This window comes from Spermophilus citellus, assembly GCF_964194105.1.
Source record: "Spermophilus citellus genome assembly, chromosome: 4".
Lineage (NCBI taxonomy): Eukaryota > Metazoa > Chordata > Mammalia > Rodentia > Sciuridae > Spermophilus > Spermophilus citellus.
In genome coordinates, this window is record NC_138185.1 from 99236430 (window position 1) to 99249281 (window position 12852).

Sequence of the window (12852 nt, forward strand, 5' to 3'; positions counted from 1 at the left end):
ATCATCTCAAAACAAGTGAAAAGCAAGTAGAAAAATGATACAAGATAGGAAAAGAACATCATAAATAAGAATCCAAAAAAACAAAAAATTAAATGACAACTCTTGTACATTGTTGGTGGGACTGCAAATTGGTGCAGCCAATTTGGAAAGCAGTATGGAGATTTCTTGGAAAGCTGGGAATGGAACCACCATTTGACCCAGCTATTCCCCTTCTCGGTCTATTCCCTAAAGACCTAAAAAGAGCATGCTACAGGGACACTGCTACATCGATGTTCATAGCAGCACAATTCACAATAGCAAGACTGTGGAACCAACCTAGATGCCCTTCAATAGACGAATGGATTAAAAAAATGTGGCATTTATACACAATGGAGTATTACTCTGCATTTAAAAATGACAAAATCATAGAATTTGGAGGGAAATGGATGGCATTAGAGCAGATTATGCTAAGTAAAGCTAACCAATCCCTAAAAAACAAATGCCAAATGTCTTCTTTGATATAAGGAGAGTAACTAAGAACAGAGTAGGGATGAAGAGCATGAGAAGAAGATTAACATTAAACAGGGATGAGAGGTGGGAGGGAAAGGGAGAGAGAAGGGAAATTGCATGAAAATGGAAGGAGACCCTCAGGGTTATACAAAATTACATACAAGAGGAAGTGAGGGGAAAGGGAAAAATAATATAAGGGGGAGAAATGAATTACAGTAGAGGGGTTGGAGAGAGAAGAGGGGAGGGGAGGGGAGGGGAGGGGGGATAGTAGAGGATAGGAAAGGCAGCAGAATACAACAGACACTAGTATGGCAATATGTAAATCAATGGAAGTGTAACTGATGTGATTCTGCAATCTGTATACGGGGTAAAAATGGGAGTTCATAACCCACTTGAATCAAAGTGTGAAATATGATATATCAGGAACTATGTAATGTTTTGAACAACCAACAATAAAAAAAAAGAAGAATTACAACTCAAAATATTTTCCAATATATAGACTAAACTAAAAAGGGCCTAAGATCTTATAAGAATAATAGAAAATGCCTTGAGATAAAAGGAGGGAAAGAAGAAAAAATTTTAAAGAAAGAGGTGAAAAATATTTCAGAGAGGAAGCAACCAATCTGCAAGGCATCGAATACATGGATAACTGCTAAGTTTCCTGAAAAAGGAACTAAGCAAGAATACAAAACTCTATAAAATATACTCCTAGAAAATGAAACTGAAAAAGACGTGGAACTTCACAATAAAAGAACACACTCCTTACCTGAGAATATCACCTAGAATGATCTATGCAAACATATATTCTAATAAAATTACTGGGTGGAAAAATCACATGATCTTATAAGGTAAAATATTAATTATCCATATCATACTTTCACAGAGGAAGAGTATATGATCCTAGGATTTAATATGAAGGAAAGCTACCTTTCAAGTAAGACAGGCAAACTCTCATAGACAAGTATGACCTTAGGAACTACAGGGAAATTTACTAGAGAGTTCAGACATTTCACAGTATCTAAAGAGACAGACAAAGGATGAGAAGAGAGCATTAAACAGAGTAAAACTAAGAATATCTGAAGAATATGAGAAAGAAAATACAGTAGGAGCTTTTATGCTCTGGTAGAATAATTATGTTCATAAATTTAGAAGAATGAAGACAGTATATGACAAAAAATTTAATGTTTTCAGTTAGAATACTGATGCTGGCAGTTCTGACTCAGAATTGTATTGAGTCAGTTAAGTAAGTCATGAGAGATGAAGCAAATGAAAGATTATTTATGAGATAGGTATTCATCATCCTATTTTGGAACCAGGATTACGTATGCAAAAAGAAGAGAGAGAGAGAGAGAGAGAGAGAGAGAGAGAGAGAGAGAGAGAGAGACAGACACACAAATGTGACAAAACAGATTAAGTAGCAGCCTTGTCCTTTTGAACTGGAATTGAAAGTATCAGTGTGAACTCAAAAGAAAGTCTATGTGTCCACTTACCCAGGTATTCAACCCACCTCTGCCTACTGAAAAGGTCTAGAAATAATGATAACACAGTAGCAATGAGTCTCCCAGCACCAGGTTGTGATTTTTTTATTTTTTGTAGTACTGAAGATTAAACTCAGGGGCACTCTATCATGGAGCTATGTCCCCAGCCAACCCACCCTGCCTTTTTCTTTTTCTTTTTTTTTTGAGACAGGGCCTTCCTAACTTGTTGAGAATGACCTCAACCTTGTAATCCTCTTGCCTCCCACATCACTGGGATTAAGGTGTGCATGCCATGCCTGGCCAGATGGTGATCTTGAAAACACCATCAGGTACTCCAGGTGGAATGCAGAACCTATGAGACAAGCCTAGAACCCCTTGTCATACCAGACTGAAGAAAAGCTAGCAAAAGTCCACCAGAATCATTTCAGAAGTGAAACTGAAAAGGTTTTCACTGTCTAAAGACAGGATATTTTGAGCTTCAATAAGAAAAATAATCACATAATTATAATGGATTAAAATCACGTTTCAGTACATGGGATTGGAAAGGGAAGGTGAAAAGAAGAGTCACCTTGGAATAGTGACAGGGAACTGGTCCATACTCCAGAAAACTGGTAAATAGAAAGAAAGAATCAAACTTCTATTCTGCCTTTCTCATGCAGACAGTATCCCTGGGAAGTCAACTAAAGGATGAGGAGAAAAATCTCTTTATAAAGTATTGCAGCTAATAAATGAGAAAGAAATGATCCAATTAGAATAACATTGTTGGGCTGGGGATGTGGCTCAAGTGGTAGCGCGCTCGCCTGGCATGCGTGCGGCCCGGGTTCGATCCTCAGCACCACATACCAACAAAGATGTTGTGTCCGCCGAAAACTAAAAAATAAATATGAAAAAAATTTAAAAAAAAAAAAAAATAGAATAACATTGTTTGCAATGCCAATAGATCAGTTATTTCCCATGTTGAGCAACAGGTGCTGATGACATCACAAAGAGAGAGTGCACTTCAGGTGCTTTCTGAGGATGTATCACAACCAGCAAAAGGCTCTTGCCAAAGGGCTGAACTAATAGGGCTTCTGGACCAGGGACCAAGTTGAAGAAAGGTAGGATGGCAGAACATGTTGAACTGCAGCGGGAGTGTGCCAGCACCAGATCCAGGTCAAAGGGAAGCCCAGTGGGTCAAAGGCCCAAGTGCCTCAACAGGTGAACTGTCAAAAATGAAGACAAAGGAAAAAAAGGGGGGGGCGGGGAAAAAGGAAAGGAATAAAGATATACACTTGGGTGACAGAAACTGTCCAGAAGTGCAAGTATGATGGCTCAACATCAGAATGGCATCAATTCAGGAAAATACAGACTTTACTCTATATATCTTAATCACAAAGGTATCCCAACCATCATACAGCTAAACATTTACTTTGCATGGCTTTCTACACCATGTTTTGCTTGACAAAAGGAGGTATTTTTGTGGGTTTGGTTTGTTTTTTTGTTTAAAAGAGGAGGGGAGTACAAAGCAATTCTATTACTTCTTTCCTAAGAAACAGAGAAGATTATTTCGACCTAAGTGACTGAAGAATGAAGCCATTCTAAAGGCAGTGAGCCCAGCAACCCTTCCCCCAGAACTGGCCCCAAATACCTGGTATCTTCACTGTGCCACTGGTGGAAGTGTCGTCAGTATAGGGATGGCTGCTTTCCACCACTACTGGCTGTGAAGAGAGCCGGCCACTCTGCGAGTCTGTGGCTACATCCTCCAATTCAGTGACACAGAGCTCCAACAACATATCTGCTACCTAGAAAGAGAGCAGGAAATGATGAGGCTGACTGGCGTTAGTCCTGGGTCAACTGGATGCTAACCCTGCTCATCTTGCTCTAAATAATTCCATAGAGACAGGATGGCAGAGGACTTGCAGTCTGAGAAATTAAATTCAAAGTTTGGTTTACTTATAAAATCAAGACAGCAAAAAACTTGCAAAGTGCTATTTGACTTTCAGAGACAATCTATACAAAAATAGCTGGAAGGCACCTCAAGTACAACGCTCAGGACAAGGTGCACTTTATCACATGTCAACTGATAAAAATACCTGTGATGAAAGTATCAAGGGAAGGAAGAAAATGTTGATGAAAATGACCAATATCCTAGAAAGCACTGTAAATCAAGGGGCTGGGCAGAAATCAAGAACAATTGAGCTACCCAGGTCTAGACATGGCAGACAGAATACCTCAAACAAGGAGGACTATGTGAACAAGATTAAGGAATTTCTCTTGACCAAGGAGAGTAAATGTTGAGCTCACCACCATGCTGTCTCTATAATTCATATTGTCTTTTATTTTTTAAATTTAGTGCCAATTCACACCATTTAAGTGGTTAATACCAGTGATTACGAACTCCTGGACTGTCATTTTTAAAAACAAATTAGAATGTGTTATAATAAGCAAAATTTTCAACTCAAAAAATATAATTCTTCTTTATACACTGTCCATTTTGTACTTTTCAGGAATAGGATTATTCTTTTTTTCCTCATAATCAGAGAATAGCTAGGCTTACTAAATAGTTATATTAGTAACAAACTAAATATTATTGTCATATAGGCATGCTATTTTAAATTCAAATGTCTTTTTTTTTTTTTTGAGTCCTACATATTAGGTCAGGGCATAACACAGAAGTAGCCATTTTGCCATTACAATGACAGTTTGAAAATACACGTATTCTTATGAAATCTGAATGAGTTACTTGAACAGATGTTGGCATCAAATGTCTATGTATATGCAAAATCCATGAGGGAACTGAATTTTAGAATCTTCCTCTGCAAAGCCCATCAGAACCTACCAAAGAGAGGCCAGTAAGTTTATCAGGAAGGGGTAACACACATGGTAGATACGGCTCTGGTGTCAGGGACTTCAGAGTTCCAATCTCATCTCTCCTAAAATACAGTTAGTATCCTCAAACCAGTAACAACCTCTTGGAGCCTCAGTTTTCTCATCTGTATGTAAACATAACACCTACTCTCTGTACTGACAGAATGAACCAAAATCACACATGGTAGAGATCTGTATGGCAAATGCTGGGTATTATTTTAAACCAAAGTTCTCATGCACATTCTTCCCTCTCATAAAAGCAATAAACTTGTGGAGGGAAAAATCAAACTCTGCTTATGGCAATTTACCTTGATTTAATCTTTTAGAATTATGCCATGTAATCTGTCTTTAAAAACTAAGAAATAACAAGTACCTAAAATATCTACCACATCATCTAATCAACTGTACTTAAGTACTTTATTATTTTGGTGGTAGTGAGATGGGATCCAGAAAAAAAACAGAATTTTCTGCAATAGGAACACTGTACCAGGTCCCCTGGCAAGCCAGTTCTGAAAAGACCAAGCAAGGACGTTGACAAATGAGAGTCCTCAAGAGAGCTCTAGGACTTCAGGACTCATCAATCCTATTTCTAAACATGTGGGTATGATATTGACTTTAAATTCATCTAGACCAATTGAGTAGCCACAGGAGCCTATTCAAATTTAAAGTTAAGCTTAAGTAAAATTAAAACTTTATTTCTTTAGGTATACTAGCAATATTGCAAGTGTTCAATAGCCACATGTGTCTGGTGGCCACAATCCTGCATAGCTCAGATATAGAACATTTCTACAATGATAGAAAATACAGTCTTACTGGACCCAGTGTTACTGAATATGTAGAACTATCGTGATATTAGAACACAAAGAGTTAGTTCAAAGAAACAAAAATAGAAAAATAAAACCATCTGTAAATAGACCCAAACATATCCAGTAAATACTCTAAAAGAGTGTGATAAAAGTAGTTTTCAAATCACTGGGAAACAGGTAGATTATTCAATAAATAATGTTTGGGCAACTAGTTTGCCATTTAGGAAAAAATAAAAGCGGAATCATTACTTTATTCCTTACATCAAGATCAATCCCAGGTGGCTAAAAACTGTAAACATAATTAATGAAACCATAAAAATAATTAGAAGAAAATGTAACAGTTTCTTTAAAACAATGTCATGTAAGTTTTTTTTTTTTTTCCCAGCTTAATACAAAAAAATGGGGGTGAAGTGTGAAAAGCCTGGCAGATTTGACTCCTTAAAAATTAGAAAAAAAAAAAAAAAAAAAGGAAAACTGCAAAAACTTATTTAAGGCACTTACTTAATAAATTCTACAAGTCATTAAAAACAAGACACACAATCCATTTCTGAAACAGGTAAAAGATAGCACTGGGGAAATGATGGGATCTTGTATTTTAAAGAAGTACTTCTAAACTGACATCTACTAGGATGAATCTAGCACAAAAGCATGCATGAAAAACAGCTGTGTGTCCCCTACAGAGGAGGCTGGCCTGAATGGAGAAAGGAGATGGAGCAGGCAGCCCCCAATATTCCCCATCACTCACCTGTGGGTAGGCAGTGCCCATGCCAGACAGCACAGCTGAAAGGACATCCCGGCCCCTGTCCCCTGCTCGGCTGCACACTGACAGCTTGAGCAGGTCCACCACCACCCGGGTGTCATCTGCGATCAGAAGACTGGTGAACTCATCCAAGGACTGAGGCTCTGGGCCTGATGTTTTATTTTGGCTTTCAACATCCTAAATTAAATGACATCCAACAATTAAAATGAGAAATAATATTCAGTAGATTCACCTGTTTACCCATGAACTGAAAGGACATGTGACACCAGTAAGGTAGAGGCATAAAAAAACAAATTAAGAAATGGCAGGTCCTTAATACATTCCATGTACTAGGTTTTCAAGACTAAATTAACTGTTTTACAATATTACCAATACAATCTCTCAAAGAGAAATACCTTAAACTATAAAGAAACGGCAGCTTATACTACTGTGTCATTGATAGACATTATAGGAGAAGACCAGGAATGAAGTTGCACCAATTGAAACCTATTCCTTACCCATCAGATATGCTTGGTGATCTTCTATCAACTAAATTTTACACTATAACTTTACATATCTTTGTCTCGAATCTCTCCATAATGCTTTCCAGACTCTTCTCCACGTAACACATTATCTATTATCTTCTGCTCCTTGGATTCTTTGGAAAAGATAATATGTAAAAGTCTTCTCTTTTTTACTATTTCTCTTTTACTTGCCTCTCCTACTACCAGCTTAAACACATTGCAGCTGTGATAATTCACCTTTTCTCCTTTTTAGCAGAGTAAAGGAACACACTTGTTTGCTGTGAGCTGTTTCCCCAGCATCAGTATCCTATCCCAAGTCCCCACCATGTGAGGCGCCTCACCCAGGTCAGCTGCCCCACCTGCCTTGTCCAGTGTATAAGAGCCTCCTGGAGGTAAGTCTAGGGCTAGACTCATGGAAAGGGGCAAGTCAAGTCATCAAAGCTGGGGCATCCACAGCTTCTGGCCCTGGAGTGGGAAACGCTATGACCCTGTGTAGAACAGAGGTAGGAACTAACCCTTCATGCTCCCAAGGTAGAGTCACGCTCACCTAGAAAGAAAGAGCCAGAGAAGTGCCTCTTCTCTCCTGCTTCCTGAACCTCAGGAAATATAGCACAATTCTTTTCAGAAACAGAAATGAGCCAGAGAAACACAGCCCTACACGAAGAACCCTAAGGGGAATGTGATGTGCCCTGGACACTATGGGCTGGGACAAGATTCTTCCTTTAGAGAGCAGACCTTTGCATGGAGATCCAGGAAGTAAGCAAGTGAAATTCATTAGAAATGATGAAATTCCAGAATATGACTCACTGAAGCACAGCAAAAGCATACAGGGGAATATATTAATTATATATAATATCTTCAGTCTTGAAATTGAAATGTACCTTTTTTCTCCTTGAGTGGGGATGTTTAAAAAAATAGAAAATATGCCTAGAGGAACTGATAAAAAGGCAAAGTACTAGCAGCATATCCTTAAACATGAATCACAGACCAATACTAAAATGAAAATTACTTCACCATAATTTATGAGACACATCAAAATGAAAACAAAAGGAATTTAGAGGTATAACCTGGACAACACCTGTGTTTCATAAATAAATTTGCAGGAAAAAAAAGTATTATCCTTCCGCGTAAAGCAAAAATTGTGCCTTCTTTAAAATAATTTCTGTGTTAAACCCTCAATTCCAGGAGACTTTCAGAAATCAGAAGTTGATTCCAGAGATTATTACTGCAGATGGTTCTGAATACTTTCCATAAAACTTATTTTCTTCCATAAAAGGGTTCCAAATGTAATTGAAAATAATGCTTGTTTTTCTCCAAGGTTGGCAGGCAAGAGAGAGTGTGCAAGCATGGTAGGGCAGCCTGGTGTGGGGCTAGGCAGGGTATCCACAGATATGGTACCTGGTGTGGCAGAGTCAAGTGAGGAAGGTACCATAGTTTAGACAAGCCAGCATAGAGGTAGGGTGAGGACCACAGGTCAAGTAGCATGAAGAGGTGGTCCCCAGGAAGGACAGATTGGTTTTGAGCACAAGAGGCTATTCAGAGGAAGAAAGGTACCCAAAAGGGGGTGGGTGGTAGTCAAAATGGGAGACTGGTTATCTAAGGAGACCAAACCACAAGTAAATAGCTTGTAAATGACAAGAGTCTGGTTCCTTACTTTCAGAGATAAGAGTCATAAATACAAAAAAGAATGTTGTGAACAACCAATAAAAAAAAATAAAATAAAATAAAAATCACAAAAAGAAAAAAAAATACAAAAAAGAGTGAAAACTAAAATAAATCGTAGTTAGATTCAAATCAATTGTAGTGGTGTGAACCAGTATTACACACACGCACGTGCACATGCACGCACACACACACACATTTATTCCCTAACTATCATCCCAATAGCAATGAGCTCATGAAGAGCCCAACTCTTGGCTTCTAAATAACATTCTCTAATTAGTAAAAAGCAAGGACTTCCTTGGAAGATAGGTGATTCCTAAACTAAAGAATAAAACATCTTATTAAACCTGGAAATTTTTGCTGTGTCAGGAACCAAGGAAATGCTTAAAGAAGGATGGGAACATATCAGCAAAAGACAAAAATTCCACCAAGAATTAACACCAATTCTTCAAAAACTTTTTATCCAAACCAGAAACAGAAACCACAAGAAAATTGCCAATCAATAGCCCTTATGAATATAGATGCAAAACTCCCCAATAATATGGTAGAACCAAATCCAGTAACATATAAAAGGATTAGACACCAGAGAATACAGAAAGGAGGGTAAGAAACTCTGGTGTTGGACTAGAACTCAAAGTACTGATTTTAATCAGCTTTTGTTACTCAGGTAAGATGTAAAAGAAATAAATACTCACACACACATATATTTATCTGCTAAAAGGGCCAAAACAAAAACACTCAGTAACCAATCACCTCAATCTTGATTTCCAAAGCTTGTGTTCCACTAAAAAGAACCAGGGCTCTTTAGAACAATGGTCAATTCCAGGGCAGGGGCAGAGTAGGTGCAAGATGAGTATAGAGCCAGGCGTGGTGGCACATGCCTATAATCCCAGCAGCTTGGGCAGCTGAGGTAGGAGGATCACAAATTCAAAACCAGCTGCAGCAACTTAGCAGGGCCCTAGGTAACTCAGTAAGACCCTGTCTCTAAGTAAAATATATTTTAAAAGGGCTGGGGATGTGGCTCAGTGGTTAAGTTCCCCTGGGTTCAATCCCTTTAAAATATATATGATGAACATGGAACACACTATTGCCAGAAAGTAAGGAAAAGTTCAAAGGATTATAGGGACACCTCAGAATGACAAAGAAACCAGCCCAAAAGATATGGCCAGTCTGGGACAAATGATGATAGCAACAAATGTCAATATTTGAATAAAATAGGAATCCATGAGTTTATACCAATATAACAGGTAGGTAAGGTGGGTAAGTAGGTAGGTAGGTATGTAGGTAGATGACAGAAGTTAAACAGACAATGAGAAGGGAAAGCTCTCCCTTACAGAAGAAGAATAACAATTATATCCTGTAAGAAATGAGAAATTTGAAAAATGATCACAAGACAACCACCATAGTCACTAATAATAAGTTCAGCTAGAATCATTAATACATTCCAAATTACTAGTGAATAAAATATGAGGAGGAACGATATCTACAGAGTCTCAAAGTATATCCTCAGAAGTACTTAATAACACACTAACTTCCACTGGAGAAACGCTTAGCCAAGGGATAATAGTTACATCATCAGAGAAGCAGCAAATCTACGATGCAACTCTGATCATTCCTGTGGTGGTTCTGTCAAAATGAAGTATTTTAGAATTGTCCTGTATTAAAGATTAACAAGATAGTACAAAATTGTAGGCTGGGTGCTAGACCTAGGAAGACACTATCAGGACAATGAACAACAGCTGAATAGGTCTGTGAATTAGAAGAGAAGCTGGGTCACTTTTGATGCCCTGATACTCAAGAAATACACTAGGAAATGATAAGCTTTATGTCCTAGCACTTCCATAAATGATTCAAAATAGCCAGCAACTTGAGAACCTAGGTGGGTGTCCCATGTTTTATCTCTAAATATTATTTCTGTTACTGTTTTATACATTTAAGATTATTTCAAATTAAGAAGTTAAAGATGACTTCCTGACCTCTTTGGTTTTAGTCATGGTTTCTGCAATGATGCTGGCAGCTCCTGGGTCATCGGTCACTGGGATAAATGGCCTAGAGGAGGCTGAGGGAGCAGATGGGGTCACTGCAGAGGGAGTCACAGCATCCTCAGAGCAGACAATCTAAATGGAGAATACACCAGAAAGAAAGTTTAAGTAGAAAAGCTCAGCAACAGCAGTCTTTTACACAAGCCCAAAGATGCCTTCTCAAAAAGCTCCTGGGGGGGTAGGGGGCTGGGGTTGTGGCTCAATGGTAGAGCGCTTGCCTAGCACGTGTGAGGCACTGGGTTTAATCCTCAGCACCACATAAAATAAATAAAATAAAGATATTGTGTCCAACTAAAACAACAACAACAACAACAAAAAGCTACCAGGGCCAGGCTGAGACAGGAGGATCACGAGTTCAAAGCCAGCGTCAGCAAAAGCAAGGTGCTGAGCAACTCAATGAGACCCTGTCTCTAAGTAAAATACAAAATAGGGCTGGGAATGAGGCTCAGTGGTCAAGTGCCCCTGAGTTCAATCCTCAGTTCCCTCCCCGCACACCCCCCTCCAAAAAAGCTACTGGGGGCCAGGCGTGATGGCACAAGCCTACATCCTATCAGCTCTGAAAACTGCAGCAGAGGAATCACAATTTCTAAGCCAGCCTCAGCAATAGTGAGACACTGAGCAACTCAGTGAGACCCTATCTCTAAATAAAATACAGAATAGAGCTGGGGATATGGCTCAATGGTTGAGTGCCCCTGAGTTCAATCCCCAATATGTCCCCCAGAAAAAAAAAAAAACTATTGGGGGCCATTTGGAATGTTCCAGATTTTACAAAGGCCACACAGTGCTCACACCACACATCGGCTACCACCCACCAGTGGGCCTGAAGCAGACCTGCAAAGTCAACCACATTCTTATTTCCAGGAAAACCTATTAATATTCAATAGCAGGTCATATAAATCAGACTAAAATGAACTCACCTCTCTTCATGAGGTATACTTTCTCCAAATAAGTTACAAGACCTTTAAGGTTTCAAAGCTGTATTTAATGATTTTTTAAAAAAGAATAAACTATCTGCATTTCAACACTAGGAAAGCTCATTCATAAGCATTTTTTTTTCTAATTCAAGATCAAAATCAAAAACAGCAAAAATTAAGTGAAAAAAATGACACATTATACTAGACACAAAGAAGTTAACTTTTTCTTTCTGATCTAATATGGTGTTCAGATTTACTTTTACCTCTCTCTTTTCTTGCCATGGATTTGGACTCAATCTGTCTTCAATGTCAATAGCCAGCATGCATTCCTCTCCATTTATGGGACTGGCCATGGCAGAGGCATCAGAAGTGGGTGCTGAGGAGAATGAGGGACACTCCACCGGGGCAATCATGCCAGCTGGCATCAGGGCCCCAACCACTGCATCCCTGTCAGAACAGAAAGCCAGGCCTACAGTGAGGTGCCTGCCACATATGACAGGATGAACAAAGTGGAATGATCACTCCCTGAAACACATCCTTGTTTTTATAGGATATATATAAAGAATTTCACAAAAACATCATTACCAGGTACCCATTCTCTATAAGCTAAAAATTTTATTATGGCCAGATCTTATTTATAGCCACATACCACAAAACAACCTTTCAGTCAACGATGAACTACATATATCTCATAGGACTGTATTGCATGGTAATATCCTAGCCAGCTTAATGTGCATAACTATACTCCTTATGATATTACCTCAGAATGTATCCCTACTGTTAAGTAGCATTTACTTGAATAACCATGATAAGGACAAGTGAAAGACTTCCAAATGTAAAAACCAGACCAGAATAAGCCTCTGATTCACCCTGGGAAACCCTTTTGGGTTGCTGTTAGAGCCTACAGACTAGATAATTGAATATCAAGAATGTTTGTGTTACACTTCAGATAGAGCCCTAATATCCAGAGTATACAAAGAACTCAAAAAATTAGACAATAAGATAACAAATAACCCAATCAACAAATGGGCCAAGGACCTGAACAGACACTTCTCAGAGGAGGATATACAATCAATCAACAAGTACATGAAAAAATGCTCACCATCTCTAGCAGTCAGAGAAATGCAAATCAAAACCACCCTAAGATACCATCTCACTCCAGTAAGATTGGCAGCCACTATGAAGTCAAACAACAAGTGCTGGCGAGGATGTGGAGAAAAGGGTACACTTGTACATTGCTGGTGGGACTGCAAATTGGTGCGGCCAATTTGGAAAGCAGTTTGGAGATTCCTGGGAAAGCTGGGAATGGAACCACCATTTGACCCTGCTATTGCCCTTCTCGGACTATTCC

General features: G+C 38.8%; 1 protein-coding gene across 8 annotated transcripts in view; it reads right to left on the reverse strand.

The window, feature by feature from the left end:
• Nucleotides 1-12852, reverse strand: part of HERC2 (HECT and RLD domain containing E3 ubiquitin protein ligase 2) — a 211364-nt gene that overhangs the window by 36586 nt on the left and 161926 nt on the right. For all 8 annotated transcript variants that reach the window (XM_081290553.1, XM_081290551.1, XM_081290552.1 and 5 more), the window contains 4 exons: nucleotides 11765-11948; nucleotides 10522-10662; nucleotides 6366-6557; nucleotides 3595-3748 (listed from right to left, as the gene is read on the reverse strand). In XM_081290553.1, coding sequence (XP_081146679.1) covers nucleotides 3595-3748; nucleotides 6366-6557; nucleotides 10522-10662; nucleotides 11765-11948 — 671 coding nt within the window. The remainder of the gene's footprint in view (nucleotides 1-3594; nucleotides 3749-6365; nucleotides 6558-10521; nucleotides 10663-11764; nucleotides 11949-12852) is intronic.